The sequence below is a fragment of the Pungitius pungitius genome, chromosome 14, assembly GCF_949316345.1.
Source record: "Pungitius pungitius chromosome 14, fPunPun2.1, whole genome shotgun sequence".
Taxonomy (NCBI): Eukaryota; Metazoa; Chordata; class Actinopteri; order Perciformes; family Gasterosteidae; genus Pungitius; species Pungitius pungitius.
The window spans coordinates 6,978,598-7,003,279 of record NC_084913.1 but is presented as its reverse complement, the minus strand read 5'-3'; the positions used below and the strand labels follow the sequence as shown (position 1 = coordinate 7,003,279).

Below are 24,682 nucleotides of genomic sequence, written 5' to 3'. Positions count from 1 at the left end.
AGCGGCACCTGACCCCTCCTCTGACGCGCTCTCGCCACACACACTGACAGAAGAGGCACACAGACACAGGTCAGCGCCACCACTGGGCTTCAGAGGGCCTCTCGGGGGGGCTCACGAGACAACGGCGGTGAAGGAACGGGCTCGTCGATGACCACACAGAGGCCCCGAGACGCCGAGATTGAGACTCTTACGGTTCAAAAGTGGGTCCTTTAAGGACACTCAACGGTGCTCTGCTGTATCTCTGAACACTATGGCATAAAAGAATAGGATATTCAAAATATACAAATACCTTAAAATATAATATAAATATGCGAGAGGTAAAACATTTGGGTTGAGAAACTATTTCTTTTTTTTACAATTGAAGAAAGTTTCAGTAATGCAAGAGGCACGAACCGATAAGTGACAAAATTAGAGGTACAAGATGACAACCCATTTATTTAGTAATACATTCTGCAAACTAGAAATTTTATTCAAACTTCAAAGGCTAAAAAATGAAAGAAAGGAGGGAAAGGAGGGAGAAAATGTAAGGAGCAGGGAGGAAAAAAAGCATCAATTCACAAGCAAGGAATGCAATTTGTTCAATCGACAACACAAATAGTACAATTTAGTTCAGGGAACAAAGCTTTTTTTGAACACGTTCTGTTTTTTCTGCCATTCCTTGTGGAGCTAGAACATAATACAAAATATACAGTTATTGAACTTTGTAAAATCACTCACAAAGGCCTTTGAGAAGCATTTGAATCGACATTGACGATACTTATCTACAGCACCCTAAAGCTATTCTTGAATGTAATCATAAATAGAGCAGACATGAAGGTATGTATGCACATTTTGAATACTTACGAGGTTACCATGTTAAAACACTTGCATTAGTTAAAAAGTATGACATCATCTGCAGTGAATAAATGAAATAAGCTTTAAAAACGGAGATTCAATAAGGTAACATGGGGGGGGGGGGGGCGCGGGTGGACACACACACCAGCAATGGTTGAAAAGTTGTATCATGTGACAACCATGACGAAGTCACTTGGTTGAAAGCCTAAGTACCCAAAGATGGGGATAGTTTTTACTCTATTGGAGTGAAATGTGAGCGGCATTACTCCTCCTCGTAGTGTTTTGTTGTACTTTAGGGGGGGGGGGGGGGGGGCGGCATGAGACCAGGTAAGGCAAATCGGTGAGCTTATTTATGAGCTGAAAAAGGTCAGCAAAGTGAGGCTCAGGTCACCCTGCGAGGGGACTAATAAACCACAACTGATCGGGGATCACACAGTAAAACGCCACAACTGAGGTACACCGATATGTACAAGAGGGCGCGAGCATTTAAAATCTCTTGACGGTGTGCCAGGTAGTCCTCCGTGTGGGAATACACACCAGGAGATCCAGGCAACCAGAGGTAACTCTCTAAATAGCTTTATAATCTTCTTTTTTTTCTACAATAACAGTTTTCTGATACGAAGCATTTTATACAGATGATCAGTGCGTATGACTTTTGTCATTTAGCCACTTCTCTCACACACACACACACACACACACACACACACAGCACACTTTTATTAAACCCTGAACTCTCCATACAATTCTACATTTGAGCTAAGTGAGCGTCACACAGTTAGACAAATTGGGGAAATCACACAGGTGAGCATTCGCGGGTTAGCATCTAGGACAAGGCTAAAATATGTTGTCATTTGTAGTCGCAAACTGTTACTTGTTTTGTTAACGTACTTCAGCACAGGGTCGTTCCGCTCATATAGAGCAGTGTTACAAGTCACAAGTTCTGGGGAAGGACCACAAAAAAAAAGAAGCTTTTATTTGACTTCAAAAGGTCTCCAAACACAAGATGAAAACTATTCCTGTAAAAGTCATGAGGTATTTTAGTTAATGACAAATTAAAACAGAATAAACTTAAGGAGACACATGGGATGTTATTTTTTGTTGTTGTTCAGTTTGTTTGTGGGAATAACAGGGATAAGATGGATATTTTACATAATTTAAACAAAAGGTCCAGATGTGACTAATAACAGGAAACGTACGGTCAATATCTGAAGCTAATAACATTGCAGCTACAGTAATTTTTTTTTATATTAAAAAGTTGTTTGGAGATTTCTTCATTCTGTGGCTTGTTATGAACACTGGTCAGCAACCAGCTAAACTTAAGGGCCACATCTTGTATGGTAAATCTCTATGGCAATGCAGAAAAGTAAAAGAAAGATGGTTTGTCCCTTAATAAAGCGCAAAGAAAAAATGAAATGTTTGATTAGGGAGACATTTAGTGCACTCACTAAACATATACAAGAAAAATAAAAACTGCTCATCTAAGTAAAAAAAGGCATTTTTATACAGTTTACATTTTTTCTTCAAAGTGAATAAACAACCGTGAAGCATTTAATGTTACGTGTTGTGAGGACAGTATGTGCTGGTGAGAGAAACAATACTGTCACGCCAAAAGAAGTGAATTAAACAACTTGTTTACTGCTTAGTTTGTTTTTGGTTGCATTTACACTTTTTGCTCTTTTATCAACAGGAAATTCAGTAAAACCCCATTTTTATGCAAATACACTTCTATGTTATACACTTTTAACTATGTGATTCATGCCATTTGTCGGGTTTGTTTAAAAAAAAAAAAAGGTACCACGTGGAGCTTCCTCTACCAACAGTTTACATTCAACATCTTCAATGCCACTCCATATTTTAATATCACTTAATATTTTAAAACCTGACCTTTCTACATCAGCTTGTTGTCTTTTTCGTGGCTCGTTGCCATGACACCACCCTCGTGGCCGTGCTGTAGAGTGAGGAGCAACTCGTCAAACGATTACAGCAGGACCGTCACAGAGTACCATGAGAAGCTGGAAAAGTTAACATCACTCTTTAGCAGTTTAACACATTTTTTTTCTCCAGGGTTACAGCTCTACTTCTTTTTTATCGTCACTTTTTTTGGAGTGTCTTTTTCACTGAAATAGTATATAAATCTCACAATTTAAGATTACGGTGTGTTTGGAAGAGATTAAATATGAGAAACTTAAATGCGGTGAAATAGTTAGGATTGTCATTACGATAAATGAAGATTTACAAATGTTGTAAATGATTATTGTATATTTAGTTAAAGAAACAGTTTAAACCCAAAGTGTTGATTAGAGGGAACCTGAAGTGATTAAGGGGAACGCTTTGTTTGCCAAAGAAAAAAATCAACTAACCATCTCAAGACAAACCAACATCACATTTTGTCCATGTCAAAAAACTAACTCAAGCGACACGATTTATTCCTTGAAAGTTTAGGTCAAAAATATATACATACATAAATTTCCAACAATGCAAATTTTAGACATAAAACCCCAGCAGAAAATAAATCGGAAATAAAAACCATCTCTCTTCAAGGAATATATCTACTGTTATTTAAACTATTGATCATTTCAAGAAGAAGAAGGGAAATTCACTGAAAACTAAAAAAAAACCACACAGGTCAAACACTACAGCAGCGAACTGTATTGTGCTGTGGCTTGTGGTGCTGAGGGGGGGGGGCTGAAGGGATAAAAAGGTGCTATACAACCATGATAACTCACTGCTGTTGGCAGATTTGTTCTTGGATTGAATGTCCAACTGAAGACCAAGTGAAGAATAAAAATAGCCATATATATACGCTTTAGAGTCAATATCTTGTATGTTGTTTTTTTTCCTATGATCAGACTGGTAATAGGTGCTTTTCTTTAAAATAGTCAGTGATTCAACTGTTCACATCAGTCAGATTACTAGATGTTAGAGGCTAAAAATCTATCTGTACCACAAAAAAAAAAAAAAAAAAGATTCTCATGAAAAAGAAACTTGGCATAGGCTGTCATAAAGCTGAAACAGGTGATTATAAATCATATGGCACCCACAGAGGGCACTGGTAATATATGCTTAGAAACCAATATCTAAAAATGACACAATCAATGTGTAAACTAGTCTTGTAGAACATGGGTAAATTGAACTACTTGTGTCATCTCAGGTTACTGTATAGTTCTGATATATAGCTTGAAGTTGTTCACACAGCATAACAGCATGTAAACTCTGTTATCCAAAGCTTTTTGGAATAAGAAGTAGTGAAAGCTTATTTTTGGGTTGATAAGAACACAAGCTGAAAAAAAAAAATGAAAAAACGGGTAAGCATTGGGAGAGCAAGTCCCTTAGACTGGAGCTCTGTAGTCTGAACCCTCGCAGCAAATTCAAATTAGAGTTGCACATAGAGATCTGCCTTTACACACAGACGCAAAAGCACCCATTCACGCTCCTAAGAATCTATTTGCAGACAGACGTGTCGAGGGGGGGCTTAAACAAAAAAAAAAAAAAAAAAAGGATTTTGAGGAATGAACAAAAATTGAAATTATTTGTCGCTTAAAAATTCCAAAATGACTGAGAAACACTTTGCAATTATTAATTGAGCATGTTGAGAAAACCACTTACAAAAATAAAAGACAATAAAAAAAAAAAGCACAGGGAAAAAAAAATAATTAGGATTCAAATGGTTTGATATAGAGAGCTTACTGTGCTGTCAACTATACAATTTACCCGTTTTTTAAAACAAGAGCATAGACTAATTAAAAAGAAGACAATAAAAGAAAAGGGAAGTAAAAGCGCAGAGACATTGTGCCTGGAGGACAAGCAGTAATATTCACTGAATAGACTTTTGTTACAATTCCAGAAGAGCAGGAAAAGGCAGATAGTGCATAAAAGATTCTCTTTTTCATTTCTTTCATTTTTTAACTTAAAATCAAGCTGCATTAAATACAGGCTGTTTGTACAGGACAATTGCACTTCACAAAAACAGAAATATACAAACACACAAGGAAATGTGAATCAAATTAATTACAGCAAAAAAAAAAAAAAAAAATCTTACTACTTAAGCTGATTATTTAACAAAAAGGAAGAAAACCTTGGAGACTCAATTGTTATGGATTACTAGAAGAGAGTATTAAGATGGGTGAACATAAAGGGGGAGACAAGAGGGTGGGGATCCTGAACTCCAGAGTGGACTGGTGCTGCACTATTCCAGGTTTGTGTGCATGCAACTCTTCTTCTTCTTCTTCTTCTTCTTCCTCCTCTTCCTCATCTTCCTCATCTTCCTCCTCTTCCTCCTCCTCCTCCTCCCATGAAATTCCCTTCTTAGAAACCAAGAGCTCAGAGTGACGTAGAGACAGAGACTGCTGAGCTGAGCTGCTATGGGTCTTGAGAGGATGGTGGGTTGTAAACTCTATGCTGTGTTAGTGGTGGGAGGGTGTGTTACCACATGTCGTCTGTGGACGCAGAGTCCTTGACAAGAGAGGAGAGGAAGGAAAAACCCTTCAGACGGGCTCTACATCGACGACATCTCCATCAAGACCGTGACACGTTTAAGCACGTAGGACACAAACGGGAAATAAAAATCATCCAGAATTAGTCTGCGATTTTTGGATATGTACACAATTATTTCCCCTAAAATCTGTGGTTAAATGGAAAATACTTGTACAAATGAAGTATTGGATTGTTACTTGATCTAATGTACTTTTTTTTTAATGAACTCTGCGTTAATTAACTTGTTCAGCGTATAACAACTTTATACAGCTGCTATAGAAAAATAAACCAAAAATACTCAAAAGTGGGGTCCCAGCTCTAACCTGCACGCCAAGGCGTCCGGCTCGCGTTGAGTGAACGTATGCATCACGAAAACCACGGCTAGAGAAATGTTTCAGTACTGTCATGTTTCTGATGATTTAACAAACATGTCATGATTCATGCGATGTTTAAACCCCAAACTAACCAGGACCTTTATGGTACAGGATTTATAGGAAAGTGTTCGGGGCTCTTCTCTTCACAAACGCTGCAGTGAGGCAGCGTGAGCAGCAAAAGTAAGACTAATAATACTTTTATTGTACAGGCAAGTTGCATTGAGTCATTGCTGAAATATATATGCAGTTTAAGTTCGATAGTGAATCAAATTGTTCAGTCTTACTTAACACAAACCTATCACTAAAGGGTCAGCCATAAAATTGGCACACTAAATTTGAAAATTGATCGATTCAGTCATTTAATGCGAAGCGTTAAAGCCATTATGTTCATAACTGCTGTAACGTCTCTGTTATTATTGCACTGGTTGCAGAATCAATGTAATTTGCCGCTGCCCTGTTCTGACTGAGTGGAGCCCGAATGTACCGTGCAAGTGAACGCGACCTTCTTTAACGTTAGCGGAGCTGGTCACTGCCATAATACGATATCAGTAAGTCAGTTGTTCCCCTACGACCTTCATCACACCCTGTGAAGTGTGCGTTTGTGGCTGTGAGGGTCTTTGCCCGGAAAACTATCAAGCTGCGTTCTATTTGCCTCAGAAATCGGAAGTCAAAGCTGGGAGTGATTTTCCCACAACGTTCCAGTACAACCAGTTTGAAAATTGAACTAATTCAGTATGCCATGGTTTAAACTGTGCCACTGCCACAGTTCAAATATGACAACAGGGTTGTGCCTTGTGCCATTCTGCCAAAAAACCCCACTTGAATGCAGAATGCAGAGTATTTGCTTTTCTTTTTTTGGACTTACTATATACCTTAATATTTGTTGCAAAGCAAAGGTTTTAGAAGGTTTACACAAATCTAAACGTAGGCTATGAACCGAGTGTAGAGCAGTTTAAGACAGTTTGTTTTTCTTGTACTGACAAAAAATGAGGACAAAGGCAAATTCTGAAGTGGAATTTAGTTTCAAATAGTGAGGTGATGTTTGTGCTTTAAAAACACCATCACAGTGCACTAGAGGAGCAAAACCACTGTCACCCCATAACAAGGCGTGATAGAACAGACGGTCAAAGATCGAATAAAATTAGTTTGTTTGGAGAAAATTTGACATTAAATCTCACCTTAAACCCAGATTAATAAATCAGGATTTTTACTGATATTTTTAAGCTAATTATTTAATTCATTTCTTTCTGTTAAAAAAACGTGCGATAATATATTGTTCTCCTATGTACCTCATCTTACTCCTAGAGTAAAGTCAACTTCACACTGGCTTCAGAAAAAGAATGCAGTCATTTTGTGGGAAATCCAAACTGTGAATTTGAATTCTGGTAAGAGTGAACTTAAAACGGTTCACACAGCCTCCCATTCCAAACTCTGGAGCCAATCTGGCAGCATGTGAAGAATATGAAGATGTTCAAAAATGATAAATATGTGTCCTAGCAAAACTGAAATAGCAAATGCAGCTAAAGTGGTTCAAATGACTACATAATCAAAAAGGTTGAATACAGTGACTGATACTGGATTTGATTTCTATGAGTCACTTTGAATAAGATTGTAAATATTTTCCTTTAATTCCACGTTCTCCATGGAACGCTTTGTGTCAGTTTAGCCCGTCACGTATTCAGGCTGCACCACATAATGCAGGAGATGCTGAAGGAAACCGTATTTCTGAAAGTCATTTTAAACGTCCTTCTTCCTTATGATACACTGAAACAAAGTGCTGGTTTTCACCGTCAAGGACAAGGTGTCTTGTATTATTCAAATGCAGCTGACCCACTGAGCTTTTCTGATGAAAGCTTTAAAGGGGCAACAGCTTTGTAGTGGTTTGTATATAAAAGGAATGAGCGTTGTTCATTTTCAGAAATACCAGACAACTTATTAGTGACCCCCTCTTTGATTTAAAGAGCACTTATTATGGAAATTGGCTCATGTTGAATGAAACTGAGCCTTTTTGAAATAGCAAACCAATCGCGGTCTTTTGTCAAAATGACACCAAGTAAGGTTACACCAAGACTATTTAAAAGGAAGCAATCTGAAACTTTTCTGCTGGTGTCAGTACAATGACACACCATGCATGTATCAATCCAAGCACACCTATGGAGAGTTAAAACATACTTACTGTGTCATCGCTTCGGTAGGGATTGAGCTTGTTATAGACTGCTTCAATAACACTTCGTCTAAGGGGAAGAAAATAATACTATTAGAATAAAATAATATCTGATCAAATATTAGCTTCCATTTTTCATTAAAATGATTAAATTGTCTTTTAATTCTAATTTATTATTATTTCACTCACTTGCTCGCCAGCTCTCCTCCGGGAGGGAGGTTAGGGATGCTCTCAGATGCTAACGTCCGCATGACATGGACCAAATCCGGGGCACCTTCATCCCCTTGCTTTTTAAGAATCTCTGTTGGAAAACAAAATTAGATTTTGATTGCGTGTTCACAATAACATTGATATTGGGAAGTATTAATGTATTTTACCTTGGAAACACTTTTGTCTAGATGAAAGTCTCTAGTCTTCCATGAATAATGTAATGTCTGTTCTGTAAAGGGGACACCTGCTCACTTGCTATTCTTGAAGTTTTTATATTTTTTTACCCACTAAAGGATTTGTTGGGGGGGGTTGTCATCTGATTTTAGGGTCTATAGAGGCTCCCTGATCTTGTGATACAAAGCAAGCTTCATAATTAGACTTAAAAGGATGTGGCAACACTATTAAGAACTATAGCCAACTACTGTTCCAAGAGAAAAAAAATGATTAACCACGAATATTTTTTTTCCTGGTTGTCAAGTCATTATCAACCACACATGTAATTCCCAGACAAAATGGACACCAATAGGAAAATAGTCATCCATTTCAGAAACATAGTAACGTATTACCAATTGACGGTGCTTTATGTATTGTTTTAAACCATCTTCAGTCCGAGGATTAACAAACAAATAAACAATACATTTAAATTAAAGAAATGAGCAAAAGTTGTGAACTAGCTTATTTTTCAACTTTGTTCTTCCTGACCACTGCAGATGCTCGCTCTAGACACTGCTGTGACGGCTACAACTTATAAACTTTCCCATCAAGACAACATTATTGTAAAACATAATTATGAAAAAAAAGTTTAAATACTAAGAAAACATGAAGTCTAGATTGAATAAGGAAAAGGTCGTAATACAAAAGTGTTAAGAATTTTGATGTCAACATCCCAGGTTCTACTATAGTTGACTACCCCTCAATGGTTTTCTCTTACCTTCTACTCTCCCCTCCAGATATTTATCCAGCTCAGCCTCCCGTTTCACTGCCTCTGGAGAGACCTTTGGTGCCCCAGGAAAGCAGATTAAAACAACACTCATATTGTCTCGGCTCCCCTGTGAATAAAATAAAGAACAAGCACAGAGGTTGCTTTAATAACCATGTTATGTCCCCATAACAGACAAGTCTGCAACAACAAGTCTATGTAAGTTTTTTGGACATGTCATACCTTGTACAAGCAGGTGTCAACAATCTCATTGCTGACTCTTTCAAGATCATCGGTCACCTCTAGTCTTGACCTGACAAAGTCACACAGTTCCTCATTGGCCATGACATCCCAGATGCCATCACAGGCGAGTATAATGAATTCATCTTCGCCCTCGCATCTCTCTATCGCATAGACTTCGGGTTCCGGGGACACAAGCTGCTCTGTCGGACCTTTTCCCTGCACACACTTGTAGTCGAAGTCTCCCAAAGCCCGGGATACAGCTAAAGACCCGTTGACTCGCTGGATCATGACTGAGCCACCTGCATTCTGGATCCTTTCCTTCTCCAGAGGGTTGCTGGGTTTGTGATCTTGCGTGAAGAAGTGCACAGCTCCGCCCCGGCTGAGGAGGCCCCTTGAGTCGCCGCAGTTGATAAAGTAGATGTGGCTGGGAGCGATCATCACTCCCACTGCAGTGGAACCACTGCGGTCCACACCATGCTTTTTCTCAGAGATGGTTCGCATGTGTTCGTCAATCTGCAGGAACCCTGTGCGGATCCCATTCTTCACGCTCTCTACGGAGGGGTCCTCCTGCAAAGCACTCTGGAAGTCTGAGTTGGTGGTGATGTGCTCCAGCAGGTGCTCACAGCAGTACTTGGCCACCTGAGAGCCAGCATGCCCGTCATAAACAGCGAAGAACGACCAGGGGTCGAGACCGTGGGCCAGGCCTATAACGGCTGTGTGTGCATCTTCCATCTCCACTCGCCAACCCTGCATGCTACTGAGCCCATACCTCAGGTCGTTGCCCTCACCGCGGGAATTGTATTTTTCCATCTTTGGTTTGTCCAGAAATGCACCCATTGCGCCTCTCTTAACACCTGTAACACAAAGGGAGAACAACTTTTTATTTAAAAGATATGACAGAAACGTAGTGTTTACTAATGCAGCCATTGTTAAAAACAGACTTTAATCAGAAACAGAATTTTGCCACAATCAGATTTTTTTGCTTGATCAGTATTGTTTTGTTTTTATAGTAGATTAAATATACACTTAAATATACACACTGGATGTCTATTGCTGGACGGAAGGACACAATGTTGTGTTATAATATGTGCTCTTTTTTATTCCATTTATATTCACAAGTAGCAAGAGATTAGCATATTTGAGCTGGGTTTAATATCTCTGTCCTTATCTAAAAATAGTAGAGCTGTGTGAACATTTTGGCCACCTTTTGGGACCCTACTGGTTTGGATCAGACTGAAACGCCCTTCAACCCCTTACATGATCTAGTGCAACATTGGATGCAACGTTAGTTTGTGCCATACGATGCCAGTTGTTTCATTTAACTGTGCTTTGAATAACGTGGCCGCCATGTATCTGACCTTCGCTAAGCCTAACACCACAATACTAGCCACTCGGAGTAATTAGTCCAAAGTTATCGTGACACCAACTAACCGACTGATAAGTTACTCGATAACCACCGCAAATCAAATCTGTGGAGATGTTGACACTGACGCTAACGTTGTGAAACGCCTATTTACAGCATAGACCTGATCATCAAAAAAAAACATTTGCTAGTAAGTTAAATGAAAGAAAAATGTTAAATTTCTGTCCGTAACATGTACGGACCACAACACCGATAAACAGACAACATTGACTAGCTGTGGGCCTTGACCCTTGTCCCCGACAGCTAACTTTGACAGGCCTCCCTCTACCATGGTTTGCTAACATTGTCTAAAAGGCAAGGAAAGACCTCGGCCTTGCTAACGTATTATCGCTAGCATTACATGCTAATGCGGCTAGGCTAGCTGAACTACCCTGTGATCGTCAACACTTGCTGGCTTGAGAGTAAACAATTGACGACTTACCAAATATCCGAAATACCAGTTGACAGCAACAGAGTCTGTGGAAGTGACAAGGACCGAATCGCCTCAGTTCACACCGGAGACTGTACACCGACGAAACTAGGGGGTTTGTGACGGCTTCGCTGGGCTAACTAGCCAGTTAGCTAGCAATGAGCAGTCGTCACACAAGACTCATAGAAATTGTGTAAGTGCGGAGGTCCCTCTTTGCGTGCGCCCGTGATGCATTACATTATCTCAGCTGGCGATCGTAGATATATTTTCAAAAGATTTTCTTGGGAATCTATGAGCCGGAGATTTGTGTGGTCAAGCCAGGGGGAAGCTGAAACGTCCGTCCCAGCCTCTCCACTAGACAGCTTGACAGCTTGCTAGCTAACGTTAGCTTGTGAGGAGCATAGAGCGAGCCACTGGAACAGCGCTGCGCTCTGATGCGATTTTGGCCTAGTGGCTTCTCCAGGTAATTGCAGTTTCCGGGATCGTCACGTGACGCACGCTGGCCATTTTTCCCATACACCACTGGAAAAGGACCACCAGTAAAATGGCGAATACATACAGTATGTCTGAGCTTTAACACATCCCAAAACTAAGATTTCAGAGTTATTACTTGATCAATTCAGTCCAACGGCATTTGCAAATTCAATAAGAACATTCAATTATTTAAGCCCATTCGTGCGTGTGCGTTATCAACAGGAAGTCGTCCAGGTCGAGTCTCTCAATCAGCCGAAGGATCGTTTTATTATACTTCCATGGACTTAACTCACACAATGATCAACTTCCAATGAATGGGGCGCAATTGGTCACCGTGTTATGTCAACGCATTTATAGCACAGTTCGAATGGGAAAGGACCCGGATGTTGCAGGTTGCGTACTCGAAAAAAATGACATCATCCCGGAAGACTTGAAGCTGCTCAGACTGTAACGCATGTAGTTAATGCAAAATAGGCTCCCAAATCGGATATCTCGCTTGAATACACAGGGTGCATTTGAAAGACTATTGATCAAAACGTATATTTGTCACATAAATATAATATGTTTGACATCATTTAGCAGTGCAATGTGTTTTGTAATGTGGAAGAGGGTCCCCATGGTACGGTATTGTTTAGGCACCAAAATCGACAAATCTAAATGCATTACTATTTGTGAGCTGCCAAATTTAGGGAAATTAAGTCCACAAACACACTCTTTAAACCAACCATTGTTTTAACATGGTTGGTTTAACACAATGCAGGAGTATAAACACCTGATACTAGGAAAAACTTCTGTCGACTGTCGACTGATATTGAATATTAGACAAACTAAGATATTAGCCTTATACGTTCTGTATAATTCCGCTCTTTTTAGCTTGTCCTATAATAATGATCTATTAAGCAATATACAGCCAATACAAGAGGCCATGGACGTTTCTCTTTTGGGTACATCATGCCATGTGCATTGCACATATTTGGCTCAGTGAGAGTTTTAATTATTGAGAATCTCTAATTAAGAAAGTGAATTGTGGTTTGTAGCATCACTTGCTTTTGGAGAACCAACAAGTTCCTGTGTAACACTGTGTAACTGTTGTGGTTCAAGTTTATTCCTACTAAAAGCTGCCATTTACCATAAATAAATGGGTAACAGGTGGCTTCTGCAACTCGAAGAGGGCAAAAAACGATAAGGCTTCTTTCACACGAATCATTTTTGACCCAATATTAACAAGCCAACATAATTTATTCTGAAAATATTCAGGCGGATGTGACGTCGATATCCGTTTTATTTCAGTATTATTGTGGCAGGAGCTTGATAGACAGTATGGACACTTAACTTAAACCCCAACGTGATTCATTTATTTTCAAGAAATGGAATGCTGCATTGCATTTGCGCCGTGGTGTTTTATACTACTTTATTTACTTTTTCGCTTCCTGTTTTTTATTTTCTCGGATGCAGACTTCACCCTGCTGTGGGCAGGTCTGTTCGGACACAGGCCAGGTGAGTTGATTCAACCTCACTTGATTGCTCTTATCGCGTCAACAGTTTCAATGTTTCTGTCACCCGACAAACTCGAGGGTCAACGAGGCTTCTGAGCAGGAAGTAAACCGTTAAAAAAAAGAACGTGTCCGTCGGTTTGATCGACGAGTGTGACTCACGTGATGCTTATTTGAGCTCTACAGGTCGGACTCCGCTTTACAAACGTTAGGCATATCTGGCAATGATTTACATACGTTTGCATATGAAGGATCAGAAGTGGCATAAGTGTTTATATTTTTGACTCCGAAGTATCGGTAGGTAATTTAAAAGTATTCAAATTGTTTTGAATCAAAGTAAATGACAATTCTTTAGTTGATGGATTCTCTGTAAATAATCACCACTATATCACGTGCTTTAAATCGTATAGAAAAGTTATGCATAATACAATTACTAATAAACTAAATCTTGGGGGACTGAAATCAAAATTCAAGATCAAGATTTGTATTTATCAATAAACAGGAGGCCAGCCTTTTATTTGACTTTACTTTACTAGAGACCGGAACCAACAATGAAAAAAGGCAAATGCCAGTATGATATTGACATGGAGTACCGTCAGGCCCACATATGACAGTTGACGGTCGTGTCTCTTTTTAACTAGAGAAGAAACTGAAGGGGCTGGTGGTTTGGGTCACTGGAGCCTCCAGTGGTATTGGAGAGGAGCTGGCCCTCCAGCTAGCAGGGTACGGATCACGTCTCATACTGTCTGCTCGACGGGAGGATGAGCTGAAGAGAGTGAAACGTCGCTGTTTAGGTGAGATAATAAAAAAAAACAAATCAATGGATGTAACAGAACGGCAGAGTGGAAAAAGCCTATTTAAAAAAACTCACTTAGTCTTACTCAGTTGTGACGGGCTGAATCATTTCTGTATTCTTTTTTGCCTCAAGAATGCTCCGACCTTCAGGATGAAGATATTCGTGTTCTTCCACTGGATTTGTTGGAGAGGACATCGCATGAGGAAAAAGCAAAAGCTGCAATTCAATACTTTGGACAGGTAAGGCCACTACTATTCCTTTTTAAAATACAATGTGTTTTCATCATTAGTTTAATTTACTGTTCACTTTTCATTACACGGTGTAGCGCTTAACATCATAAGTTACAATGGATACAAATTCAAATCGTGCTGTTTTACTATTCTCTGGCTTTATCCGATTCTCTCCAGATCGATGTCCTAATTAACAACGGGGGCCGAAGCCAGCGCTCCCTGTGCTTGGAGACCAGCATCGATGTGTATCAGGCCTTGATGGAGCTCAACTTCCTGGGTACGGTCTCCATCACGAAGCAGGTGCTGCCTCACATGACGTGGCGAGGCACAGGAAGCATCGTGACTGTCAGCAGTGTAGTCGGCCTCGCCGGGGCCCCCCTGGCGACGGGATACTCCGCCAGCAAGCATGCTCTTCAGGTGACCGGAATAGGCCACAATGGTCACATGAGATTGTTTGTTTGTGTGGTTTTCTCTGATTTAATTTCTCCCGAAAACCTCTACATGTGATTTTGCCGTTCGTTCCTCTTGCTGATTGTCCCCGTTTTGTCCGTAGGGATTCTTTAATTCTCTCAGGACGGAGCTGACTGACTTTCCGAACATACTCATCAGCATGGTGTGTCCAGGCCCTGTTCAGTCACAGATTGTCCAAAATGCTTTCACGGAAGAAGTGCACAAGGTCTGTTATGGAGCTGTGGATTTTGAGCATAGCAACGCTGCATTTAATTGGCGTGATCTTACAGTAGCTTTTTAAGTGGAAGGTTTTCAGTGATATTTTTCTCCTTCCCATTTCCGAAGCCTGTGCCCGCAGCTGGTGACCAGGGCCACAAGATGCCGACCAGTCGGTGCGTGCGTTTAATGTTGGTGGGAATTGCCAATGGTGTCAAGGAAATGTGGATTGCACAGCAGCCCTTCCTCCTGTTCTACTACGCCTGGCAGTATGCTCCTACATTCGCCTGGTTCATCACAAACATGCTGGGAAGAAAAAGGGTTCAAAATTTCAAAGCTGGTCTGGTAAGTTTGTGATCTAATCCCAGAACATCTAGGTGCACAAAGTCAATATGTTTTATATCTACCTGAATGCATTATTGCATTGTCAGCGATGTATTAGATGTACTATTTATTGGTTTATATGATAATGGACAGTGCACAATAATAAAACATTGCTGTAAATGTACCAGAGTAAGGCAAAAGGCCATTTTTCATCTGTAGTCCCAAGTGGTGGATGTTACAAAGTAAACCTAAAAACAGAGGATAAGATTAAATTTAAAATGTTAAACAATATTGATGCTTTTAGAATGCATGCAGACTTCTGTAACACATAGTTCAGTTTTTTTCATCTGATTCCATAGAAAGCAGATAATCAGGTTTCCCAAAATGTTTTAAATCTTTCAGTCAGAAAGCGCTCACAGGGGCTGAGACCAGTCCGTTGTTACTGAATGATTGTCTTTCTATTGGTTCTCCGTGTGGACGACCTTGCTCCGTGTCAAATGACTTAAAGTACTTGAACTAAGCAGAATCATGCAACAACGTGTTTTGACAGCTGGGGGGGGACCTCAGCCGTTACTGACCTTGCTTGAGTCTAATAAGAAGACGGTCAGGGTACGACAGTGAGAACGAATACCCGCCCGTGGTTCTGACTGACTGATCAGCGGGCCTGTCGCTCTTTGCTGGACAGTGACAGCTGTGGGCCGTGAAGAAAGGTCATGGCCAGAAATTGTAGTGCCTCATGCTTGTACTTCAGTAAATTCTGTGACGTATAGTTGTCAGACAAAAAAAAGAAAAACGGTATTCCTAAACACGGGGGGTTAAGGGAACGTCGCAGCCATGTATGTGAGTAGCGTTGCAAAGAGAAATGTTTGGGAAACGGTGTTAACTGACTAACCTTCTGTTGCAGGATGCAGACACGGCATATTTCACTAAGCCTAAGACTTCCTGAATGTCACAACCTCAAGAAGAAAAGTATTGCTGCCTTCGTCTCAAAGGAAAAACATTTAAAAGCAGAAGCTGCTGTGAAGTGTTTGTCTGATAAAAATGGGTACTTTTATTTAATTCATCTCGATGTGAAGTAAATCCTATATTTTACTGTTTGTTTTTGTGTTCCATCAAACAAGCATCTTCCAATTATGTGAATTTCTGGCTAAAAGCCAACATTCGTTACAAGATGGAAGATGTTTATTGGATGTAACAAATCAGTGGCACTAACCTTTTGAATGAATAATCACATTTAGTTTGGATATATTTTATGCAAGTTGGTTGAGTAAAACAAAACGGCTTCTGCCTGGCTATTTTATTACGAGTTTACATTGACATATAAAAAGCAACTATGTACAGAAGAATATGGACAAATTCATTTAAAAATTGTAAACAATATCACTAAACTACTTAACACATCCAGCAAGACACACTCTAGGCACATCCTTGACATCTTAAAAGACATAAGACCCTTTTTTGAGATCATCAAGTATAAGAATGGAGTTATCTAGAAGGGGGGGGGGGGGAGAAATGTATTCACTTTTTTAGCAAGGTTAATAAAGAACCGAAAAGATGGTGGAAACCTATCGGGGATTAATTTTTCTTCTTCTATGTGCTGTTCCAGGAGGTAGTCCACATAGACAGTTAAAAACTGTTTTGCAACTTGTATAATAGTGCAGTGGAAATGCCACTGCTTCATTCTCTGTGGTAGTAATTAATTTCAAAGTTCCCAACGGACAGCAGTCTTCTGAACTCATGTCAATGGTTTCAAAAGCAAACCTCCTAAACAGTTTAAAGTTTTCACTATATTTTCCACAGGATTTCTTTAATAACCATTGACTTTGGAAATTTACTTTTTACTGTAGTAGTACCGATTGACATCCATCCATCCAACCTCTCCAGAGCATGTCCAGGAGAACGGGCAGAAGATGTCAGAGGCAGGGGAAGTGGAGGGGGGCTGAGGAGTAAATTGGGTATCCGAGTGGGGGATCAGCTGCCTGAACAGTAAGGTTCCTTAGCATGAAGGGGTGAGCCTGGATGCTGTAACGCTCCTCGTCGTCATTAGTAGCATACAACAGCTCCCAGGAAAGGTTCGCCCACTGGCCTCGCACCCCCTCTCCGTTCAGACGACCCACCTGCACCAGCTGCTCCTGCAGGGACAGGACCCGCCCTGTGTAGGTACCCTGTGGACACGGACAGCCAATTAAATTAAATGAATCCTTTTCACACACACACTGGCTTTACATTTGAAATTCCCAACATTTTAAATGAATAAGAACAAGTAGGGGTTCAGGTGTTCACAGTGTAGTTTAGACAGCACGTGTTTCACGGGCTGGTGCGTGTGGTTACCATCGCAAGGTCGTGGCCTAGAGAGAACAGGAAGGGTTTCTCCTGGAGGACACTGTCGTGCCAGCCTTTCTCTGTCACCAGGCCAATGTACCAATCCCTTTCATAGTCCTCCAAGGTGCTGAACAACTCCTCAGGAGACTCCACCAGACCTAGACTTGCTTGATCGAACAGCAGCTTGAAGCTGAACCTAAATGGCGAACATAGAAGCACATTCAATAAATTCAATGAATATATTTTTACAGACAAATCATTCCAATCCTGTGATCAGTTACCAAAATCTGATGAATGAATGCAATTTTACCTAAAAGCCCGAAGTGCAAGCTGGTAAAGTTCTTTACTCGAGGAGAGCCAGTCGAGTCCTTCCGTCCATGGTATGTCTCCACAATAGAGTCTGTAGACGTAACTGGGGCTGGTGAAGGCAGACTCGGCTCCCAGCGAGATGAGACACGAAAGTGCAACCTGTGTATGCAGCGCTTTCAAAGCCTCGTCCTCCTTCAGGGCTTTGGTCATGTCCTCCGAGGTCTCGTCCTGCACAGCAGGGCCAAACTGCCCCAAGGTGAACCGAAACCAGTCCTCAGGAAACAACGACCTGAGCTGCAGCAGGCGGGATGTCAGCAGAGGCGCAGTCCTCCACCCTGTCGGGAGGTTGAAAACCTCCGACTGGGGGCAGTTGAAGTTCAGCTGAGGAAGAGAGCCGGGACTCTCTCTGAAGATCTCTGGGTTCCGGCCTTTATCCAGTGCTGGCATCCCGATGCCCAAACCCAGAGGCTGCAGTGGCTGCAGGGCAGAGAGAGCCATGTTTTCAAATAGGCTGTCCATCCCCACGGAGCCCGGCAGAGAGGCCCCCGTCTGCAGCGATGCGTGTCCAAGCTGCGCCTCTGCAGTCACCAATGCCACTGTCCGCCTGGCTGGCTGAGGTCCAAATAAGTCGTCCTCATCCGACCAATCGCCGAAGGAGGTCAGGCTGGAGCTGTCCTGTCTGAACCTGAGAGAAGACACATTGGATTCCACCACGACAGCCTCAGGCGGCTGGTTCGAGGTGGTTTGGGCCAGGTGGGAAGACTGAGATTTCCTCCCTCCAACCCCTGGCCCTTCTTCATTAGTCCATAGAAATCCTTTGTGCTTCTGCACGCAGTGTCGAAGGAGCAACCAGACCAGGGCCTTCAGAAAGTCGTCCTGAAGTTTCCTCAAGTTGTCATGTGAGTCAATGATGCCAGAGAGCACATGTCGGGCATCAGAGTAGACTCGCACTGCAAGTGCAGCACAGGGGGTGAGGGCGTTCGCCCAGTGCAGGTTGAAGCCCTGGGTGAAGCCAAGTCGCTCCGGACGCTCGAAAGCAGCCTCGAACACTTCGTCCACCCTCCGTGCTTCCACCGTGTGGCAAGACGTCTCCTGCAGCTCCAGGCCCTGCAAGAGATCACATTCCACTGTCGTGTTGTAAAAGACGGCAGTGAGTCTCAAAAGCCAGAACAGAAGGACGCGGTACCTTGATGTTGACTGTGCAGTAGCCGTAGCCTCTCTCCAGGATCATTATCCAAACCATGCGGTCCTGGAAGCGCCCGAGAAAATGAGAGCCGGGGGCTAAAGGGCCTACAGGCAGGGGGGAGAAAACCATCAACCATACATGCATCCAACATGTGAAGAGATACATCGTGTAACGTTCAGAACTAATGGTGCACATTCCTTTCATTTTTCATCAGCTCTGATGACAATATGGATAACACAGCTACCGGATGAGCTGCAGAGAGACATGTACCATCACAGTAGTGCAAGAGGGTCATGATACGGTTTTGACCGCCTGACTGCACAGATCTAAATATTACATCTTTTCTTAGCCTTGGTTTTCCATTAGCCTCTTAAAGATTCCTCCTTTTATACAAATGTGGGCAAAAGACAGACATTTATTTCAACGCAGACGAACGGCTATGGCAAGGTGAGGTTTTGAAGGAAATTAGGTTTACTAATAGTCGCTCAAGAATAATGTCAGGTCCAATACCGACATCTCAGAATAGTCCGAGCCGTAGCTCGTGATGGAAAGTGACAAGCTGGGCAGACTGCTTCCCGCTCACCGCCGCATGCCCCCCCCCCCGTGTGAGCAAAGCAAGAGAACACTACAAACTGCCATTGCTAGACTGTCAGCGTCCACCTAACATGCGCTTATTGTTAATTATACATCACCGCTACAGCACCACAAGCAACAAACAAAAAAAGATTGAGTGACGACGTCACATCAGCAGCTTTATTCGGTTTTGAAAATTCAATTCATAAATTATGATTCCCTCCCTGCACTTTTTTTTTTTTTTTACTCCTGCCGCCTCTGGGTGGAACGCGGAACGAAATCAGAGCCGCAGATCTGTTTGTCTATGAGCATTATGCGCTTAATGGTGTAGAAAGATTTGAATGTAATGAATACAGATCAGAGCTACTTTTTTTTGGGTCACTTCACAGGGAGCCCGTGTTTGTATTACTGCAAGAGGTTCCAAAGAGCTGCTCACAACCACATTGCTCTATTAAACCATACGAGGTGACGGTTCAGCGCTTCGAAGGGCATACTGTCCCTACTTCACCCACAGAAAGGTTTCCCCGAGTGTTTCAATATAGGGACATGGTTAAATTATTAAAATAAGTACTAAGAATAAGAACTATTGATAACATGATTGATTGAATTTAAAGAAAATATTGTAATCATTTCTTAGGCCACAATAACCGTGCATTGATAACACAATACTGTGACAGTTCAAGTGCAAGTCAAAACTTTAAAAAATATATTCATTTTTGAATATTGTAAATAATAAAGAATGTGAAGTAGTCAAATGTTTAATTAGACCAATTTAAATTAAGAGAATATTAATTAAATATTTATATGTATTATTATTATTACACCCAAAATTTGTGAACTATTAACTAACCGATATCGGAATAATAGATCTTATAATAAGATATATTGCAGCCTTTTTTTGGATCGGAATATACGATGTCCATGAACATTACAATACAATATTCAGATGGATTTGCAGGCCATATACATTTTAAAATAGTAAACAACGTCATCTTCTAAAATCTGAAGAAAATATTTAAGAAAATAAGACACCATAGAAAGAAGATATAAAAGGATGGATAACTAACCCAGTGACCCTCTTGCAAAGGCCGTCCTCAGAGCAGAGGCCAGACTTCCACTCATCTGCTGGTAGAAGATCGAGTCCGGGCAGGGACAGGCGGTACCTACGGGGCCTGGCCAACTGCGCTGAGGTCGGGGGAACCCCACCAGGAAGATGGGCAGGGTGAAGAGAGGCAGCAGAGGGGCGGAGAGCAGTGCAGACAGGGTCACCACCGCAAGCAACAGTGGACATAGGGAGGCATTCAGAGCCAAGAGGGTTCCAGCCGACTGACGCCGCTGCTTCTTCTCCGTCCAAGAGGTCACCAACACTGTCAAGGTGAACTTTAGCTTGGTGAGGAACTGGGTCACTCGGTCAATCAGGAGGCCCACCTGGATTTGGAACACACATCAAGAGCAGGGATCTACTGAGCCACCATCAGGTCTCATCAGCTGATGCATATTTAATGTAACATATGCACTTTTAGTGCAATATTATGAATGTGTAAGCAAATAGCTCACTCACAAATTCTACATATGCAAGGATAATAATGGGCCATTTTGAATGTTACTAACTGAAGCGTTTTTCAGCCATATATTTCTGATCGAGGTGGTAGTTGGTGGTGTGTTTATTAGTGTTGGTAGGGGTGTTAAACTGGACTGTGTTATCATCACTCGGGCGGATGGTGTTGCCTTCACCTTGTGAGTGTTTGTCATCAGCCCAAATGTGGCCTATAAACACCCACTTCGCCAGGTGTGTATTTTGTCAGGTCCGATTTTATGATCATGATAGAATTCCAGCCATGCAAAATGCAGTCACAAAATTCTACAAATGTGCAGTTTGAACACGGACTAAGGGGGGGTCCAAGAGGCCACTATGTGGGCTGATGTGTGGTGGAAATAAAGGAAGCATTGGCTTTGACCTCACCAGAAGAAGCTGAACTCCTGTGCCCAGGTTGTCCCACCCTGGCAGTCTGTTGTTTTCATCTGAAAGCCGCACCAGGACCACCACCACCATCTGCAGCAGGGCATCCTCGGAATTCTGCCACACCTGCACAAAAAGCAACCACTGTGCTGAGGATAAGATTTCAGCACAAACCTCTCAATTGTGCAGGTACCAAGACAACAAGTTTCTGATTACTCTACTTTTAAATGACTTTTCTCCTGGTTACATTAAGAATCTACTTGTCTTTCAAGGAGGTCTTTATTGTAGTGTATATTTTCTGCTTGTTCTGTTCATATCGATACATAAATTATGAGCAAGAGTGAGTGTCAGCATACCACTCTGAAGGCTCGTGTGAATCCCACACTGAGAGAAACCCGGTGAGGAAGATGCAGAGACTTGTCCAGGGACAGGAAAGCAATCATTGCAAATGGAGACACTGTGAAGTAAAACAGACAGTCATGGCTAGTAAGAAAAATACATTCACACAGTGAGCTGAGATTGGACAATATTAGACTTTAACTACACGTCATAACAAGCTCACCGAGATAAAGAAGGACTCTTCTGATTGCTGCAGCAATGTATAATCCTCTGTTTCTCTGCTTGAAAGTCTGCACATTGGACATGCCTTTAGGGTACAGCGGATTGAGGAATACCCCTCCAAATACATAGGCCCCCTGGATTTCTCTCAGAGCCCAACAGAAGCAGAAGAGCACGAGCAGGAGGTAGCTGACAGGAGCCTGGGGTCCCTTAACCCAGCTCGGGGACAGAGTGGACCCGAGGAAGTGATGCAACAGCCCTGCCTCTGACATCGCCATCAAAAACAAGCTCAAATAGAGCAGCAGCTCCCTGCAGCTCAGATTCCAGCCAAATGAACTGGGTGGAGGAGATGACGACCCTCCTCTTCGAAATCCATGTTCCCCAAAGGCTGCCCTGGGGCCTCTGCAGAGTGTGCCAACCTGGCTGAGGTCCAGGCTCAGCAGAAATCCCGTAGAGATGGAGAAGAGAACCACACCCAGCGTCGACGGGATGAAGTAATTACACACTGCTACGCCAGCAGATATACCAAACATCAACAGCAGCCTGTGGGACAGCGTACACAGAATAGGTCAGTGCTGATGATTTACAGCGTCCTGTCACTGCTTTCATTCTAATAGGGCCACTAGAAACCATTGAGAACTAATTGTCCACATAATGAGAATAATAAATACAGTAAAACTGCAGATAAAATCTAAGAAGCATTCTCTTTCAATACTTACCTGAGGTTGCTGGACATGGGCGAGCCTCCTAAGCCAAAAACGAGAGTCTGCTCCATGCCCCAGAGGAGCAGGGCATCGAGGGGAGGCAGTATACCGAGCGCCCAAATCAGAGGTAGGAAAAGGAACAGCACATGGAGAACCTGGCTGGCCAGTTGGAGCTCGGGGACAGGCCCGGAGAACCTAAATCAGACCAAGGCATTGCGAAGAATGGCAGCAAACGTTATAAAAAGGGCATGACTCAATTAAAATAAGACCACTGTGTTGCTGAAGCTCACCTATCGGCCATGTCCACAGCAATGAAAATAAAAATGTAGAGGGGCCGTGTGAGTGGGGTGATCTCATAAGTGTCCTGTGCGTGGAAAGTGGCCGTCTCTGCGGCTGTATTTACGATGAGGGAATACTCGGCTATACAGAGTGTCACCCAACTCAGGACGAAGACGACAAGGGATACGCCAATGCTGTCATAAAGAGCGGTCAGTCTGCCGAGGAACACGTACCATGTCCCGAAGCCACAGAGCACCCCGGCAAGCATTGTATGCAGGACCACATTCAGTCCAAACCGCTTCCCCGGGGCAATAAATCGGACCGTCTCTGAGCTGACACAGTGGGTGAATTCCACGTCCTCGTCATCGACCAGGATGTTGGGCGCACCTAGTCTCTCCACTGTGCCGGTCCTCTGATCGGCATACAGTGCCAGGGCCTGGACACCCGCTGCTGCCCCGAACATGAGCATACCGGAGAGCACCGTGGCATGGAGCTCCTGAAGCAGCTGCAGCTGGTACAGCAGCGTACCAATGCCCCCGAAAAGCCATGGTGTCAGGAACAAGACTACCTGATTGACATACACGTACGGGGGGGCACAGTAGCCCAACTTGAAGCGTGGACCTCCCAACACTGTCTGGGGAAAGCGCTTCCAGAAGAACTCCTGCTTGTACTCATTAAGAAGGGGCACATCTGGCCCCATTCTGACCATTCCCAAAGGGGTGGCAGGTCATCTCCACACAGCCGCAGTAGGGGGTCCATTCATCGTCCCATGCAACATGACGCTGTCTGCAATGAAGCACACCTTTTGTTAGTAGGCAATGGAGATGCCTTAATACAATGTATCACTGGCATGGTCATAAGAGAAGACCCTAGTCTGTGCGTTATTAACATGAGTTAACTTAACGTAACGTTATATTAAATGTATTCGTTAGCACGTAATATTAGGAGACTCCAATAAAGCGGATGTATTAATAACATCCTTCAGTTTCTGTTGTTTAACAAAATATAATATTACACACGTACCACTGAGCAACAGCTGCCGTGTTGCCATGAAAACATACCACATAGGCAGTAGCCATGGATGCTCTAACGTGGGCTAACCTAGTCAAGCTAGTACCCGGACATTTAGAGTCGCCATACAGCCAAACCAGGTAAACAACTAAAAGTAAATTGGTTTCTGGACCTCCTTGAGACTGTCCCCATTTTTAGCAAACGTTAGATAAATTGTTGTTAGCTAGTTAGCAATGCCAGGAGGTCTTTTCTGCTTGACAACCCGTTAGCATGTTTAGCATTAACAGGTAAATAACAGCAGGTTGGCAGCCTGGGTTCACACTGATTTGAGAAAAACTTACCGTTAAAAGCAAAACAAAACCGCCGCAGCCAAGCTTTGTGAAATATTTGACAATACGAGTAGAATTATGGAAAATAGGCGAAAATCGACAACATTAACATTAGCAGCGAGCTAACCGTTTGAAAGCCAAGCAACATCGGCATTACACAGACAGATTGTGACCAATAGGAGTGGCGAGAAGGAGAGCGCGCGTTCATTGATTGGATTAAAACAATTAAGCTCTGCCCCTTCACCACTCGACCCCGCCCCCTTACCGTCACGTATCATCATAACAAAAGAGAACGCTATTTATGAGGGTTAAGGAAACGACAAGCCATTAGCACAGGACTCACGGTCAATGTTGCTGAGCTGCAGAATGAGGATGTGTCTATTTTACGCCCGATTTGTATCTAATTGCGCCTACACTTG

At 42.4% G+C, this 24,682-nt stretch overlaps 3 protein-coding genes across 3 annotated transcripts; 1 reads left to right on the top strand and 2 right to left on the bottom strand.

The window, feature by feature from the left end:
* Window positions 1-408: 408 nt before the first annotated feature.
* On the bottom strand, window positions 409-11,492 carry ppm1aa (protein phosphatase, Mg2+/Mn2+ dependent, 1Aa). Its single transcript, XM_037486509.2, has 6 exons — window positions 11,062-11,492; window positions 9,218-10,071; window positions 8,987-9,104; window positions 8,035-8,146; window positions 7,858-7,915; window positions 409-5,286 (listed from the first exon to the last, which is right to left on the bottom strand). Exons 2-6 carry the CDS (start codon window positions 10,052-10,054, stop codon window positions 5,257-5,259), a joined length of 1,155 nt encoding a protein of 384 aa, XP_037342406.1. The 5' UTR covers window positions 10,055-10,071; window positions 11,062-11,492; the 3' UTR covers window positions 409-5,256.
* A 1,280-nt stretch (window positions 11,493-12,772) lies between these two features.
* Window positions 12,773-16,505, top strand: dhrs7 (dehydrogenase/reductase (SDR family) member 7). Its single transcript, XM_037486912.2, has 7 exons — window positions 12,773-13,020; window positions 13,658-13,810; window positions 13,945-14,051; window positions 14,220-14,459; window positions 14,596-14,718; window positions 14,838-15,053; window positions 15,937-16,505. The coding sequence occupies exons 1-7, from the start codon at window positions 12,891-12,893 to the stop codon at window positions 15,976-15,978; spliced, it is 1,011 nt and encodes a 336-aa protein (XP_037342809.2). The 5' UTR covers window positions 12,773-12,890; the 3' UTR covers window positions 15,979-16,505.
* Window positions 16,506-16,510: 5 nt separating this feature from the next.
* pcnx4 (pecanex 4) lies at window positions 16,511-24,420 on the bottom strand. Its single transcript, XM_037486911.2, has 11 exons — window positions 24,276-24,420; window positions 22,935-23,709; window positions 22,660-22,839; window positions 21,945-22,483; window positions 21,739-21,839; window positions 21,386-21,508; window positions 20,490-20,850; window positions 18,850-18,953; window positions 17,665-18,770; window positions 17,364-17,550; window positions 16,511-17,197 (listed from the first exon to the last, which is right to left on the bottom strand). Exons 2-11 carry the CDS (start codon window positions 23,630-23,632, stop codon window positions 16,946-16,948), a joined length of 3,651 nt encoding a protein of 1,216 aa, XP_037342808.2. The 5' UTR covers window positions 23,633-23,709; window positions 24,276-24,420; the 3' UTR covers window positions 16,511-16,945.
* Window positions 24,421-24,682: the final 262 nt, after the last annotated feature.